Below are 17,344 nucleotides of genomic sequence, written 5' to 3' on the forward strand. Positions count from 1 at the left end.
CCAGTGGGTGTCTGTGAGGAAGGTGAGCGGGTCAGGAGGCTGTGGGAAAAGCAGCTTACTGTGATTTTCTGCCAATTGGCTAAGTTATGGTCAGAGGACAGACTCCCTGTCCAACAAAAGACAGCAAGCAGTCCCTGGGAGACACTCCCAGGCTGATTCACCCGGAGAGGAGCAGCTGGTTATCGCTGGCAATTCAGGGAGTCTCCCTCCCCGATTCTCCCACAGCCTTCCACCGCCACCACCCCCCCCCCCCAACCCCCACCGCCCTCCCTTCCCCTTGTATTTGGCACACTTGCCTTCATCCATCATAGCATTGAGTATCAGAGTTGGGGTGTCATGTTACAGGCTGTACAAGACATTGGTGAGGCCACTTTTGGAGTACTGTGTACAATTCTGGTCACCCTGCTAAAGGAAGGATGTTATTAAAGTGGAAAGTGAGCAAAAAAGAAGACTTAACAAGGATGTTACCGAGACTGTAGGGTTTGATTTATAAGGATAGGTTGGATAGGCTGGGAGCCGAGGAGGCTGATGATTGACGTTAGAGAGGTTTAGGAAATCATGAGGGGCATAAATAGAATGAATAGCCAATATCTTTTCTCCAGGGTAGGGGAGTCCAAAACTGGAGAGTATAGGTTTAAGGTGAGAGGGGAAAGATTGAAAAGGGACTTGAGGGGCAACTTTTCCAAACCGAGTGTCGTGCGTGTATGGAATGAGATGGTGGAGGCGAGTACAATTACATTTAAAAGACGTTTGGACAGGGTACATGAATAGGCAAGGTTTGGAGGGATATGGGCCAAATGCAGGCAAATGGGGCTCGTTCAGTTTGGGAAACTAGGTTGGCATGGACGAGTTGGACCGAAGGGTCTATTTGATTGTATTACTTTGTGGCACACACTGACGCACGCGCGCACATGGGATCAGTAATGGAGATGTGGATGTCTTAGTTCAGAAACAGCTTTCTCCTGGATGGTGTCTTGCTAGCGCTGTTGTTGTGGCCATGCAAGTGTGTGCTCAGTATACTGTCACAGTGCTTGGGTCTCTTGTGACGCGGTGATAATGTCCCTACCTCTGACCCAGAATACCTGGGTTCGGGTCCTGCCAGCTCCAGGGGTGTGTATTAACGAGTCTGAACAGGTTAAACTAGCGAGCCTTGCTGTTGTCAGAAGCCTCTCCAATGGGAGATTGACATTGCTGACTGTGGAATGAGCCAATCATTACACAGTGGCCAGTCTCTTTGGTCTAGTTGCGTCCTGGTTGGTAATGATCCCCACGATGCTGATGGTGACAGGTTGTCAGTGTGGTTTACCTTTTAGTCAGGTTAGCTATGGTCATCACTGGCACTTTGGTGGGCTCAGTGTAAGCCGTGCTCAAGCATGGCCCCCCTTGTTAACTGCATATTGCTTGCATTTAATTATAAGCAGGGCTGAAAGAGTTGCGGCGCAGTGATAGTGTCCGGGCTTGTGGCAGAAGGCCCAGGTTTGAGTCCTGCCCGTCCTGGAGGTGTGCCGTGACAGGGGTTGGTTTTATTTTTTTTTTGGGGTGTGGAGGTCATTAACTGGGCTTTTGCTTGAGCCGATCAAACAACGCTCCCACTGAAACTGGGGTTGAGGGTGTTGGAGTTTGGCAGTTTTTGTATGTAATCTTTCACTCTGTGAGTGGATGTAAGACTCTGCAAAGATTGGCTCCAGTTACATCCTCTACCATTGCAATTTCTTGATGGTGACACTGCTGCAAGCTAATGTAATCTCCCTGAGCGTTCTGGAATCGCCAATGAACGGCCCTGGTCTGGATTCTTTGACAGTGGGAGAAGGCATTGAAGATGGTTGCTAGAGTACTGTGCCCTGAGAAACCCCGGGGTTTATGTTGGTGATCAGCTTCTGACAACCACAACCATCTTTCTCTTGGACTCTGGACAGAGGAGCTCCTTGATGAACACAGCTCACCACCACCTTCTCCAGAGGCTATTAGGGATGGGCCTGTTTCACCCAGTGATGCTCACGTCCTGTGAACGAATGACAAGAAAAAATGTTCCCGTTGGGAGGATGTGGATAAATGTGATAACCGTATTCATTGGACTGAATCCACATCTTATTTGCTTTGTTACAGTATCAACATTGCATTGAGCTCTTCAAAGGAGGTACATAATATATTTGTATCTAAATTGAACCTCAGTATATTTACATTTGCAAATGCTCTTGGCCTATCTTCAAATTGCTTCACGGTCCATGAATTTATTTTTCTGAAGCTCGTTTACTGTTGAGATGTATGTGACACGTTGGCTGATTTTGTGCACAGGTTGATCCCATAAACTGCAGTCAGGTGACTGACCAAACTATGTCTCTTAGGCAATGGCGGTTGAGCGAGGTGTGTTTTCCTCTTTTGAATTAGTCATGGGTGCTAGGGATTGTTTATCTCCACCTGAAGCTGATAAGGCAGGTTAAACCACGCCCTCAAAACCACATCACCTCTGACAATATGATACTCCCTCTCTGCGGTCCCCAGATATTAGTCTATTTCCTGTTTCGGTGTCCAGTAACACAGTCTGTTTGACCTTAAAGCGAGTGGTTATACCAGCCAGGCTGATGTTTGCTCTGTTTAAACATTATCATTGATGAAAGTATTGTATCATCTTTATACAACCTAATATTGTTTCACTTTTGCCCATTCTGAGGAAGGGTCACTCTCTCTACCCGAAACGTTAATTCCGATTTCTGTCCACCAATGCTGCCAGAGCTGCTGAGCTTTTCCAGCAATTTCTGTTATTGTTTCACCTTTAACTGGGTTGTAACATCCTAGTTATAGTGTAGCAAAGTACGCCCACAAAATACTGAGGAACCACCACAGAATGAATGTTTTCTGATGTATATTTTTGATTTGATATTACTTCTGCGCTGTTGCGACTGTTTCAATATTGGGAGCAAATTAGCTTAGAACTTCTTTCTCCAGCTTACAGACGCTCATGGGAAACATCAGTTCTGGTCGCCAAATTACAGGAAGGATGTGGAGACGGTGCAGAAGAGATTTACCAGGATGCTGCTTGGATTCGAGAGTATAAGCTACAAGGAGAGGCTAGACACACTAGGGTTGTTTTCTCTGGAACAGTGGAGACTGAGGGAAGACTTGATAGAAGTTTATAAAATTGGGATACGTAGAAAGAGTTGATGGTGAGAATGTTTTTCTCAGAGTTGAAATGTCTAATACTAGGGGACATGCATTTAAGGTGAGCGGGGGAAAGGTCAACGGAGACATGAGGGGCAGGTTTTTTACCGCCGAGAGGGGTAGGAGTCTGGAACACGCTGCCAGGGGTGGTGGTAGAGGCAGTGTTTACAGGACTTTTAGATAAGCACATGAATATGCAAGGAATGGAGGGATATGGACCAAATGCAGGCAGAAGGGATTAGTTTAATTTGGCATCATGTTCAGCACAACATTGTGGGCCATTCCTGTGCTGTACTGTTCGATATTCAATTGTTATCAGGCTTCACTGATAGGGTTCACTCCTAACTTCTGCAACCCCTCCCCTCGCCCCAAGAGCCGGGAGAAAAATTATTCCCCCATTTCCTCGTGCTTTTGTCTAGCTTTACGGATATTGATTCTTTGTTTTTAGGTGAATCCAGACTATCAGAATGATCAACTGGAGTCAAAGGGAGTGGTAAGTGAGACTTTTTGTCTAATGTTGTTTAGACTGGTATGTGTATGTGCGAATCTCTCACCATTTCCCATGCTGGCAGCTTTGTGGCTTTCCAGGTAGGGGGGAGGGGGGCCCGAGGTGTTTAAACAGGAATATTTCTCTCCGTTTTTGCCAAGAATTGAATCTGAATCTGTTGTGTGAACGTTTCCAAAGCCTCTGTCCACAGAATGTGCTGTTGCGTGTTGGATTTTGTTTCACACTGAGCTGATGGACTGGTCTAACAAGGTGTAGAGCTGGATGAACACAGCAAGCCAAGCAGCATCAGAGGAGCAGGAAAACTGAAGTTTCAGGCCTAGACCCTTCTTCAGAAAAAAGGACTGATCTACCTGGAGCAGTTCAGATAGAATCCCGGTTAGTGGGCAGTAGGCGCCACCTGGAGGCTAAATCGAGTCTTGCAGCTGTCTGCCTCCATCTCTGCAGCAAACTGAAGGAGACCACTTACTTACTCCTCGTACGGTAACTTTGACAGAATGTTCAAAACGATAGTCAGGTTATCCAGCAATGCGAGGTGCATCCAAATGTGGGTAAACTTGCAAAGTTTTGTGAATTAGAGTTTGACGTCACTTGTACTCGAGCACAGTGAAAAGTGTACAATGTTGCCGTTCCCGGTGCTGTCTTAGTAACTAAGGTACAAAATCTCAAAGGTATAAAGTAAAGCAAAAGAAGGTTGCTTTGAAGGCAGAGTTTAGATTCTGGAAGAGAAGCTGAAAAATAGGATCTCCAAAAAGTATCGATCTCTGAATCACTCCTCACGCCCTGTGCTGGTGAGGTCAAAAATGAAGAAGATAGAGCTGATGAATGATACATTAGAATCATAGAATCCCTATAGTGTGGAAACAGGCCCTTCGGCCCAACAAGTCTACACCGAACCTCGGAGCATCCCACATAACCCACCTAATCTACACCTCCCTGAACACTACGAGCAATTTAGCACAGCCAATCCACCTAACCTGCACATCTTTGGACTGTGGGAGGAAACCGGAGCACCCAGAGGAAACCCATGCAGACACGGGGAGAATGTGCAAACTCCACACAGACAGTTGCCCGAGGCTGGAATTGAACCCGGGTCCCTGGCGCTGTGAGGCAGCAGTGAGGAAAATGGTGCCGGAGGTACAATTCCCTGGCACGGTGCAGTGGGGCCTGTACAAGTCAGACTGGGTTACACCTCGACAGCACTGGGAATAATATCCTCGCTGGGGATTTTATTAGTGGTGCTAACAGGTTAGATCTTGATGACAGCGAGTTACAAACCTCACCCAGTGTTACTCTTGGTTTTATTGCCACTGACTTCAAAAACCTGCAAATATGTTGTAACACCATATTTTGCACTCCCAAGTGAGCCCCCCCCCGCCCCGCCCGAGTTAAACTATCCGGAAAAAAACGAAAGAACTGCAGATGCTGGAAATCGAACAATAACAGAAGTTGCTGGAAAAGCTCAGCAGGTCTGGCAGCATCTATGGAGAGAAAATCAGAGTTAACGTTTTGGGTCCAGTGACCCTTCCCCAGAACATCACTCAACCCGTAATGTTAACTCTGCTTTCTCTCCACAGATGCTGCCAGACCTGCTGAGCTTTTCCAGCAATTTCTGTTTTAGTTTCAAATATCTGGTGTCTGGAATCGAACAGACATTGAGTTTGAGAGCGGTAGGCTGTATCAGGCGAGGGAATTTGATTTGATTTATTATTGTCACGTGCACCGAGATACAGTGAAAAGTTTTGTGTGCTCACCAGACAACTCTCACCTTACATAAATACATCAGGGTAATAGCCCAGAATGCAGAATACAATGTTGAAGGTGCAGAGAAAGATTAATATGAGAGAGTTGCAGTATTTCTGTACTGACTTTTTTTTTACTCTGCAAAGCGCACACCATATATAGTGCTGGTCACGGTCCTTCAATTGGTTCCATTATTTTTAATTAACGTGTTTGGACACATTCTGATACATCTCCTGAGCTTCTAGCCCAGAGATAGAGACACTACTGAAGTGCCCAGAGAGTCCCAATAAATACGTGTTGATTCATACGTTTTCTGCAGGAGGTGATCTGGTCGTGAAATTGAGTGCATTGAGCAGGTATCCATCCGCATTGAGCTTTGGGCCCACGTTCCATCTCGTTTTGCTTCCTTTCAGAGTGACGGGGACGTGTTACCGGCTAAAAACAAACGCCAGTTAGTGGAGAAGATCATGTACACGCTGGTGTCGGTGCCTCACGGAAATGATATTGCATCACTCTTTGAACTCGACACCACCACCCTCCAGAGAGCCGACTCCCTGGTCCCCAGGTAACTCCTGCCCTGAAGCTCAGGCCACCGTAGGATTGTCGGTGGGGTGGGGGGAGCCATGGCCTTATAAAATAGAGGAGCAGACTTCGGCAGGGGAGGTTCCTACTCCTGCTTGTGGCTAATAGAAAGGAAGTAGTGCTGGAGAAACTCGGCAGATCTGGCACCGCCTTTGCAGAGGGAGAGAAACGGAGTTTAACGCATTGGGTCCAGTCTGACGACTCTTTGGAGCACCTAGTTCCTGGTCCTTGTTCTCACATTTTTAGACCGAAAAGTTGCAATTTGTGTGTGAATGACTATTTGTTTGCGGATGGCACTAAAATTGGAGGTGTAGCGGACAGTGAAGAAGGTTATCTCCGAGTACAATGGGATCTTGATCAGATGGGCCTAGGAGTGGCAGATGGAGTTTAGTTTAGATAATTGTGAGGTGCTGCGTTTTGGAAAGGCAAATCAGGGCAGGACTTGTACACATAATGGTAAGGTCCTGGGGAGTGTTGCTGAACAAAGAGACCTTGGAGTGCAGGTTCATAGTTCCTTGAAAATGCAGTTGCAGGTAGATAGGACAGTAAAGAAGGTGTTTGATATGCTTGCCTTTATTGGTCAGTGCATTGAGTATAGGAGTTGGGAGGACATGTTGCAGTTGGACAGGACATTAGGCTGCTTTTGGAGTACTGCATTCAATTCTGGTCTCCCTGCAACAGGAAAATTGTTGTGAAAGGGTTCAGAAAAGATTTTCAAGGATGTTGCCAGGGTTGGAGGGTTTGAGCTATAGGGAGAGGCTGAATAGGCTGGGGCTATTTTCACTGGAGCAACAGATGCTGAGGGGTGACCATATTGAGATTTATAAAACTTATTCCATAGAATTCCATGGAATCCCTACAGTGTGGAAACAGGCATTTGGCCCAGCGAATCCACACTAACCCTCTGAAAAGCATCCCATCCAGACCCATCCTCCTACTCTATCCCTGTAACCTTGCATTTCCTATGGCTAACACACCTATCTTACACATCCCTGAACACTATGGGCAATTTAGCATGGCCAAGCCACCCTAACCTGCACATCTTTAGGGGCCATGGATAGGGTGATTAGCCAAGGTTTTTTTTCCCAGGATAGGGGAGTCCAAAGCTAGAGGGCATAGGTTTAAGGTGAGTGGGAAAGATTTAAAAGGGACTCGAGGGACAACTTTTTCACACAGAAGGTGGTGCGTGTATGGAATGAGCTGCCAGAGGAAGTGGTGGAAGCTGGTACAATACCAACATTTAAAAGGCATCTGGATGGGTATATGAATAGGAAGGGTTTAGAGGGGTATGGGCCAAATGCTTGTAAATGGGACCAGGTCAGATTGGGATGTCTGGTCAGTGTAGACAAGTTGGACCGAATTTAGATCATAGATTATAGAATCCCTACAGTGTGGAAACAGGCCCTTCGGCCCAACAAGTCCACACTGACCCTCACAGCATCCCACCCAGACCCATCCCCCTATAACCCACCTAATCTACACATCCCTGGAAACGATGGGGCAATTTCCCATGGTCAATCCACCCTAAACTGCACATCTTTGGACTGTGGGAGGAAATCGGAGCACCCGGAGGAAACCCACGCAGACACTGGGAGAATGTGCAAACTCCACACAGACAGTCACCCGAGGGTGGAATCGAAGCTGGGTCCCTGGTGCTGTGAGGCAGCAGTTTGTGTTGCTCATGAGATGTGTTCATTGAAAGCCTCTTGCACTCACTTGTGGGTTTCCTGGATTTACCCAAATAGTGGGGCCGGTGCGGATATACACCTTCCCCCATCCCCCACCACGAATTTTTCACAGCAAAGCCCGACATACACCCAACTGAGCTTCCAAGAGCGAAGTGATGGCTTTCTCCTTTCAATCTTGATGAAGTGAGTTACTTTTAGGTTCTGTATACACAGATTTACAGCAGAGGAACAATGAAAGTGTTGATCAGGCGGAAGCTATTATTGAGGGATAATGTAAGAGTAACAGTGTAAGTGCTAAAGAAGACGGGAAAGATTTGCCATAGCAACAGCTGCTCTGCAGGCTTGGAGGGGTTAAGATTTAGGATATTCTCACTGTTTGCTTTGTTAGCTGCGCCCTGGTCTGTGTTCTATTTCATAAACTTTAAAGATAATTGGAGTAGCAACAAGTGCATTATTTTCCACCAATTGTTGTTTCCCCTCAGGAACTCCTATGTGAGGTTGAGACATCTCTGCACAAATACCTGGGTCACCAGCAGTAACATCCCTATAGACATCGATGAGGAACGGCCAGTCATGCTGAAGGTACAGTCATTGGTTACAGCCGCTGTTTGGACTGTAAATCTTACTGAATAGACCACAGACAGTACTGTTGTGTCACAGTAGGAGGGCCAAAGTCCAAATGCACTTCAGGCAAATTCCAAAGCACCAGCTTATGGGAAGATATCCTTGGAATGTGGACATAGTTGGTAATGGTGGTGTTTATTGACCAGCCGGGGAAAGGAGTTGGTGGGCCACTTATTTATCGCCGACTGAGAGGTTCCCCGGGCTACCGCAGGTCAATGCAGAGTTTGCACATGCTGAGAGTAGTGACACTGGACTAGTAATCCCGAACCACACCTGCCATCCTTCCCTGGTCTAGCCTACATGTGACTCCAGACCCACTGCAATGTGGTTGAGTATTAACTGCCATCAGGACAATTTAGGGATGGGCAATAAATGCTGGCCTGACCAGAGACACCACAACCCATGGGGGGTGGGGAGAAAAAGGCTGGAAATTAGATATAGTCCAAACTGAATAAAGACACCCATTATGAACGTGATGGATTTGTACAATAATCTGACAGCTTTGAGATCACTTTTCCTGTTGGAAGATTTATTCAAAGTGAAATTGTGTGTATGTGCGGGTGGGGATGGAGTGGCATTAAATGCCACCTCTTGTTCCTCTGTATCTGTCACTGGCATGTTCTGTTTGTAGCTCTGTGTTGCTAGTCCGGTAATGTCACCACGACACTCCCACCTGTGCCATCGACACCCCAAAATATTCCAGCGCTTTCTTACAACGGCTGTCTACCAGTTGTTGCTGTGTCCGAGTTGTAGATTTGAATGTCACTTTGTTGTCATTAGATTGGAACGTGTCCGACCAAAGAAGACAAGGAAGCATTTGCAATAGTCTCTGTGCCCCTCTCAGAAGTCCGAGACTTGGACTTTGCCAATGATGCCAGCAAGGTGCTATTTGCCACGGTCCAGCGGTTGGAGGATGGCACCATTACTCAGAACGAAAGAAGGTTGGTGAATGCCTTTTGCAAATCCACGTTATCCACAGAGTGTGCCGTATAGAAGCAGGGCCTGTTAAACCCAGCAGATTGATTCAAATGTTCACGTTATTGGTGGACAGCCCCTAGTTGCTACTCCCTGTGGGTAACCACCTCCACATGATCCCCGTTTCAGAGATAGTAGGAACTGCCGATGCTGGAGAATCTGAGATAACAAGGTGTAGAGCTGGATGAACACAGCAGGCCAAGCAGCATCAGAGGAGCAGGAAGGCTGACGTTTCGGGCCTAGACCAGGTTTGAATGGTCTTTGGTTAGATGAGGGGAGGAGGGAGGAATGAGTCAAGAATAAAGAAGTTAACATGCTGCAAAATATAAAAGCTTTTTTATTGGGATAACTCAAAATTACCAATGGGTATATTCTTAATTTTTGAGATGCTGCTTGTAACAAAGATAAGAAAGAAGCAATATTTGAATTTTGAAGGAAGCTTTTCATAAAGTTCCTATACTCAAGGTTATTAAACAAAACTATGGGATTGAGGTGATACACTAGTATGGACTGAAAATTGGTGAACATACAGAGAGAGTGGCAATAACTGGATCAATCCTGGCATGGGAAGCCGGTACTGGTGGGGTACCACAATTATCAGTGCTAAGGTCACAGCTAGTTACAACCTTCATAAATAACTTGGATGTAGGGACCAAATATAATGTTTTCCAAAAGTTTTTCTGATGATGAAAAACTAGATAGGAACACAGGTTGTGGGGAGGGTACGAGGAAGCTTCAAGGATACGCCACTGAGAGGTCAAGAACCCAGATGTCCTTGCTTATGAGTCATTAAAAGCAATAATGTACTTGGAACAAGCAATTTTAAAGACCAAAGTATACCAGCAATTATAAGATAACTTGAGTCCAGGGTAAAAATGTCTTGCGGCAATTGTTTGTGGAGCAACCTGTGAGACCACACTTGGAGCACTGTATACAGCTTTGGTCTCCTTACCCAATGAAGTATATACTTGCTACAAAGAAAACAGAGGTTCAGCAGATGAAGCCTACATGGACATAAGATTGTTGAATTTAAAGGTCAAACAGTATTTTTCATTCTAAACATTTTATCTGAAATGTCTGCCTTCCTGCCCCTCTGATGCTGCTTGGCCTGCTGTGTTAATCCAGCTCTACACCTTGTTATCTCTCCACATGATCACCATTGGGTTTCTCCTTCAGTCCCTATGGGGCTGGCTTACATTTAACGGACCAAAGTTTTGGTCTTCCTCTCAGTGAACACGTCTTGTTGCCTACCTTGTGGAATCCTTTCTGAGTTTTACGGATTATTTTCAAAGCTGCAAAACAGAAGAATATTTCGCTGCCACTGGAAATCTTCTGAAGACAGTTTACCTGTGAATTTGTACTGGATGATGTTTCTCCTGTCCAAAGAGATTTTCTGATTGGTGGATGGGAGAAGGCAGGTTACCATGACGGTGTCTCAATGGGTTGCTTCGTCTTTACCTGTCCTTCAGTTCCATGTGAGCATGACCCTATGTTCCTTTTTTTGAGTAATGTTATGGACCAGACCAGATCCCCTTAACATATTTTAAAAAGGTAGCCTAGACCCTAACTTTTTCTCATTTTCAAAGACAAAATGTGAAGTGTTCCTGATACAATGCAACTGGTTAAACTACTCGCAGAAACAATTTATTTAAACACTATAGTTAAAACACAAACAAAAAAAGAACTTAGAATAATTTCACTCTATTGGAAAACTTAACCCAATAATAGATACCGTACCTATTACTAATTAACTGTTCCAATATAGTAACATCCCATAAACACACCTCTTGGCAATAAGGCCAATTCAGACACAGATTCTCACATGCAGTTCTCCATCCAGGAGGGAAAAAAAACCAAGAGAAAATTCAGCGAATGTAGCTGGCAGGAGACAAGGCTTTCCAACTCTGAGACCCCAAAAGATTCTGATGCGACTGAGAAAACCAAAACCCAGAAATCTGAATCCGATGAGAGCTGGCTGCACCCATTCAGGCTGTGTTTTTCAAATAAAAATCCCAAGGCCTCCCAAGCTGTTTACATTCCCCCAAATTGCTTGGTACCTCTGCCTTACAACCTCTCTTCACACAGACCGGGACTAAATAGCCTTTAAAACCCACAGCATTGTAACAGTTACATCCTGAGTCAACTTGTGCTTGTCTTTCTTATGAACCTGTTCACGAGGGCTTGGTCAGAGTGAGGGGGCTCTCACAGGGTGAGGGAGAATGGGAGAACTATCCAATATACTCCAAGGGACGTGGTCAAACAAATAAGAAGGACAATTATTTGCAGCTATGGATCTTCTACAAAGTTCTGCACTGATGAAAATATCCTAAATGGCCTCTTCCCCTTTCACTCCCTCTCTCTAATGTCTTTTGGGTTCCACTTGTTCGGCCTCTTTCATTTTGCACTCTGTTCCCTCTTCTCATATGGGCATTTTTGCTTTCATCCTTGTGCCTGTTGGCATCTCCCTTTTTCTCTCACCAGCTTCTTTCTTTCTCTTTTTTGGGAGCTCTGTAGCTCTGTTTTCCTGAAGGAAGCACAGGAATTGTGTTCCAAAATATTTTGGGCAAATCTAACTTGCAATGTGTATTTTTTGGGGAGGGGGAGTGAATTATGCACCTTACCCTTTCTCTTCAGGTGGCACTACATTAAATCCATAAGATGTAGGAGCAGAAGTAGGCCATTCAGCCCATCGAACTTGCTCTATAGTTCAATGAGATCATGGCTGATCTGATGGTTCTTACCGTGTTGCTGATTATGGCTCTCCAACTTACACAATCCTTGATAATAGCCACCGTTGCAGTTGTTCTTAAATCTTTTACCTGTTCTGTTCCTTGAACTGTTGATATAATTCACACTAGACAGGGTAAACACAGGAAGGATGTTCCTGATGACCAGGGAGTTCAGATTCAGGGGTCACAGACTAAGGACATTGGGAAGGCCATTCAGGACTGAGATGAGGTGACATTTCTTCGCCCAGAGAGTAGGGAGTCTGTGGAATTCTGTGCCAGAGTTGAGGTCAGAACATTGAACATTTTCAAGAAAGTGTTCGATATAGTCCTTGGGTTTAAAAAGATCAAGGGGTATGGGGAGAGAGTTTGATGATTAGCCATGGTGGAAGCATATTGAATGGTGGAGTAGGCCCAAAGGACTGAATGGCCTACTCCTGCATCTATTTTCTGTTTTGATGTTTTCTCCTTTGTCTCCTTTCTTTGCTGCCCTCAAGTTTGACTGCCATTACCAGATGAGATTAAGTATGGGGTGAAACTGGCCTTAGCCCCTCTTGTGTTTCTCTCTGTCCCCCTGATCTGTGCTTTCCAAGCCAGCATGCAGCGGGTGTTCCTCTGCACAGCATCACACAGGCAACTCCTCAACCTGCCAAGGTGAAGGTGCAGCATGCCCAGATCAGAGTATCCCTGTGAGCTGGTGATGCTACACCAGTTACTGAGAATATAGTCTGGCTCCAAAGGCTCATGGGTTCTCTGTTCCTCACCTTCATTGACCAGAAAACTGTAGTCGATGGACAGATCCACCTGTGATCCTTCTCAGCAATACGCCAAAGTTATCTTGTATCTATGGTGATTGGCAACCTGTCTCTCATCAAGACCACATCACATGCATTGGAAAATATTATGGACCAAACATATATCCTCAACATATATCAAGGAGATAGCCTAGAACCTGCTGCCTTCCAGATGTAATTCAATTCATCAAACTACTAGGCTTTAAGCAAAACACTCTCTATTCTCACACCTTAGTTAAATGGAAAAAAAAAACAGAAAGAAGAATAGGCAAAACTTTAACTCAATTAAATTACTTAACAAAATAATTTATATTATTTAACCACTAATCATCAACTGGTCCAATATTTCAGCATTTCATAAACATACCCTTGGCAAAGGCAAATTCTGCAAAACAGATATTCCGCACGTGCTATCTTCCCTTGCAGCCCAGGTGAAAGGAACACTGAAGAAAAACAATCCAGCAGCAGAGAGAGAACTTGAGCTGTTTGCTGCAGCAGAGAGAGAGTGAGCTGTATCTATTAGCTTCACCAGCCAAGTTGGTCTGTGTGAGCCTGACTCCACCCAATCATGCTTCCTTTGTCTAATCTTTTTTAAAAAAAGCACTCAAAGCTGTTTACCCACAGCTTCTAAAGTAGATATTCTGGCACCACTGGCAACACCGAGAAACAGCACAGAACAAATCTCTCTTAAAGGCACAGTACTGTCATAAAAGGCAACCACCATCTTTGGCCAACTATCAAAATGTAAAAAAAAAACATACAACCCCACAGGGTCAAGAGTCTTATCTACAAAGCCTTTGTCCTCGGTATATTGACCATAGAATCCTTACAGTGTAGAAACAGGCCCTTTGGCCCACCAAGTCCACACCGACCCTCAGAGCATCCCACCCAGACCCATCCACCTAATCTACACATCCCTGAACACTACGGGCAATTTAGCATGGCCAGTCCACCTAACCTGCACATCTTTGGACCGTGGGAGGAAACTCACGCAGGCACAAGGCGAATGTGCAAACTCCACACAGACAGTCGCCTGAGGGTGGAATCGAATCTGGATTCCTGGCGCTGTGAGGCGGTAGTTCGTGTTGTTGTATGGCAGTGAATCTTGAACAACTCTCACTGATAAAGAACGAAGGCTCCATAATTTCCAATTCCGGTGTCTGAGACACATCCTCGGGAAGGTCCTGCTCTCCAACGGAGAGGTCCTTTCTTGGGTAAACGTGCTAACTGCTCCAGCGCAAGTCGAGTTCAGGAATCTTTGCTGTCTTGGGCATGTGGATCGAAGCTCCAAATCAGACACCAGCCTGGCAGAGATCGTCCTGCGGCACTGGCAAGGGACAACGTCCCACATGGTAGACTTTTACCCATAACCGGATTGACTCATTTGGTCCGTCAGAAGAAGTGGTACCTCCTGAGCTCACCAAGGTTCTGAGGCTGAATTCCTGTTATCCCTCGCAGATGGAGTGATGCCAGTCACCAGTTAGTTCCCTCTCTGAAGTACGTGCCCGGGGAACTGTCATAGGTTTTTGTTTATCATTACGGAAAGCTGTCCTTGTGTACCAGCTTTCCATACAAGCTGTGCCTATTGTCTGACTAATCCCCATCACGCCCCAGAACATTCTTGAATTGCCTTTCATTTATTTTCCATCGCTGTGCTTCTGATCCAGATTTAGCATCCGCACAGCACCATGACCAGATGTAGCAGTTTAGTCATTTCATTCTGCTTTCCGTAGAGATGCTTTTATTCCTAAAGGCATCCAGCATCATTGAGAAGGGTTATGTTGCAAGTCTAACGTGTTTCCTGATGTCTAGACCGCTGTTCCCATCAGATATTACTAGGCTGCCCAGATTAGGAAAATTGTTTGACTTTGTTTTGATTCTGCTGCCGTTTTGTACCCAGATGTAATTCTTTCCTTTAGTGTATTACCCTGCGTTGTTCTTTCATTTCAGCTTAATGACTTGTTTGTTTGTTTGTTTATATCTGTTAGTTCTCATCTCTGAGTCTTTATAGACATTCCTGTGTCTGCCATAGTCACCATGTCATCTGCAGCTCTCTGATTTATTTGTGTTCTGCCACTTGCTAACATTCTCAGTAAATCTGGCCAGTTCATCGTAAAGATTGCAATGATTTTGGAGACAGAATCCAACTTTGTCACATTACTCCTTTCAAAACCCTCCCTCTCCATTCATTGTCTATCTGGCTTATGGAATTCCTACCTTGTGGAAGCAGGCCATTCAGCCCATCTAGTTCACTGCCCCTCTGAAGAGCATCCCACTCCCCTACCCTATCCCTGTAACCCTGCGTTTCCCATGGCTAATCCACCTAGCCTGGACACTGTATGGACAATTTAGCATGGCCAGCCTGTACATCTTTGGACTGTGGGAGGAAGCAGAGCACCCAGAAGAAACCCACGTAGATGCGGGGAGAACAGCTGTGTGGAGTTTGCACAGTTGCCTGAGGGTGGAATCGAACCCTGGGTCCCTGGCACTGAGGCAGCAGTGCTAACCACTGAGCCACCGTGCCTCCCACTATCTCTCGTTTGATCCCAGGCTAATGCTGTAGGCCATCTAGTTCATGTTCTTTATTGCTGAGCTGGGAATCCGAATAACTTACTTGAATAAATAAATAGGGAATCGGAGTCTAGCTAAACCTACTCCCCCACCCCCAAACTCCTTTAATTCCACAGGCAAAGGAGGTTGTGATTACTGTTTATCCATTCTCATGGGCTGTGACTAACTCCAAACGTTTATACTTGGGATTGGATATAATGCCAGAAAAGCCAGTGGTTAGCTGTTTTCATCCAGATTAGTCTGTGTTAGCCTGTTGCTTGTATCAACTTCCAGGTTCCTTCCTCCATTGCTGCATGCCTTTGTTTTACATTGCTTTGTGGGATGTGTGTGTGTCACTAGTTATACCAACATTTATTGCCCATTCTTAGCCACCATCTGGGTCATTGAGTCAACCACATTGCTGTGGGTCTGGATTGTAGAATGGCAGATTTCCTTCCCTGAAGGATATTAATGAAACAGATATTTCCCAGCAGGCGACACTAGTTACATGGTCGCCATCAGATTTTCATTGAATTCAAATTGCACCATCTGCCTGGGATAGACTAGATAACTCACCCCGCAACATTACCACTGTGGCTGCACTTTCTCCTAACTAGTCTTATGCTCCGACCCTCTCTAACCCTTGTCCCTTTTGTTTCTCTCCCATCCTTGACTCACTCCTCCCCCAGATTCCTCTCTTCCCCTTTTATCTCTCTATTTCAGAGAGGCGTATAGCAAGGAAACAGACCCTTCGGTCCAACCAGTCCATGCCGACCTTAACCCAAACTAAACTAGTCCCATCTGCCTGCACTTGGCCCACATTCCTCCAAACATTTCTTATTCGTGTACTTAGCCAATTGTCTTTTAAATATTGTTATTGTAGCTGCACCCACCTCTTCCTCTGGTTCGTGTGGGGAATGAACTTGCACTCTGTTTTGTTTTAAAAAGAAACGCCCTTCATGTCTTTTTTTTTAAACATTTCCTCCTCTCACCTTAAAAATAGGCCCTCTAGTCTTGAAATCTCCCACCCTAGGGAAAAGACACCTGCCATTCGCCTTATCTATATCCCTCATGATTTTCTAAGCCTTTATAAGGCCACCCCTCGACCTCCTACGTTCCAGTGGAAAAAGTTTCAGCCTATCCAGTCTCTCCTTATAACTCTAACCCTCCAGTCCCAGTAACTTCTTGGTAAATCTCTAAACCTCTCCAGCTTAATGGTATCCTTCCTATAACGGGGAAGGATATTATTATTTTGTATTTCATTAAAAAGCTTGTGTTATATAATATTATTGTCCCATGTCCCCCAGATTAAAGGAGGCTGTGAAAAGATTCAGGTCATTGTGCTGCTTTCAGCTATTCGCTGTGTCAGAATTGCATACCTTTTAGTCTTCCTAAGGTGTGATTCAGGCTGAAGAATTCTCTTTTATTGAAGCTACATCCTGAAGATCTGTTTGTTCTGGACAATGGAAAAGGTCATCCCCATCCCTTCCCCATCCTTCATTTCCAGTGAGTTTCTCTGAAGGGCAATGGGTCCATTACACCGTGGTGTTCTGTTACGGAATACTGAGTCTGTGTTGCTGTGACAACATGCAGTTTCCTGTATATATTATACAGGCTGGAAGTATGGATAGTCATAGCTGCTGATCCCTTGTGCAATGGTCACACACTCATCCACCGAAATAACCATCAAGAATTACTCTGGGCAAACTTTTCTACACATGTGCTTTTAATAGTTACCCTGTCTGTCTGGAGAGTGAATTATTTTAAATGGGAAATGTTGTGTAGTAAAGAGTTCTGGATCTTTTTCTTGTTCAGTTCTCCATCCCCATCCCCATCGGAAGTCCAACTCTCGGTGTCATGATCTCTGCCACAAAAGTAGGACAAGCAGACAGATCCTTAATCTGCTGGAACTGGCATCGAAACCTTTTTGATGGCCCCAATCTGATCTACGCCAGCCATCCAGCTAACCGAGGCCCCAAGGGAATCTGATTTGATTTA

At 45.3% G+C, this 17,344-nt stretch overlaps 1 protein-coding gene across 1 annotated transcript in view; it reads left to right on the forward strand.

The window, feature by feature from the left end:
• Nucleotides 1-17,344, forward strand: part of itpr2 (inositol 1,4,5-trisphosphate receptor, type 2) — a 200,613-nt gene that overhangs the window by 42,493 nt on the left and 140,776 nt on the right. Inside the window, exons 10-13 of the mRNA XM_048610561.1 lie at nucleotides 3,608-3,652; nucleotides 5,821-5,972; nucleotides 8,160-8,259; nucleotides 9,082-9,242. Of these exons, the coding sequence (XP_048466518.1) occupies nucleotides 3,608-3,652; nucleotides 5,821-5,972; nucleotides 8,160-8,259; nucleotides 9,082-9,242 (458 nt within the window). The remainder of the gene's footprint in view (nucleotides 1-3,607; nucleotides 3,653-5,820; nucleotides 5,973-8,159; nucleotides 8,260-9,081; nucleotides 9,243-17,344) is intronic.

This window comes from Rhincodon typus, chromosome 22 (genome assembly GCF_021869965.1).
Source record: "Rhincodon typus isolate 14 chromosome 22, sRhiTyp1.1, whole genome shotgun sequence".
Taxonomy (NCBI): domain Eukaryota; kingdom Metazoa; phylum Chordata; class Chondrichthyes; order Orectolobiformes; family Rhincodontidae; genus Rhincodon; species Rhincodon typus.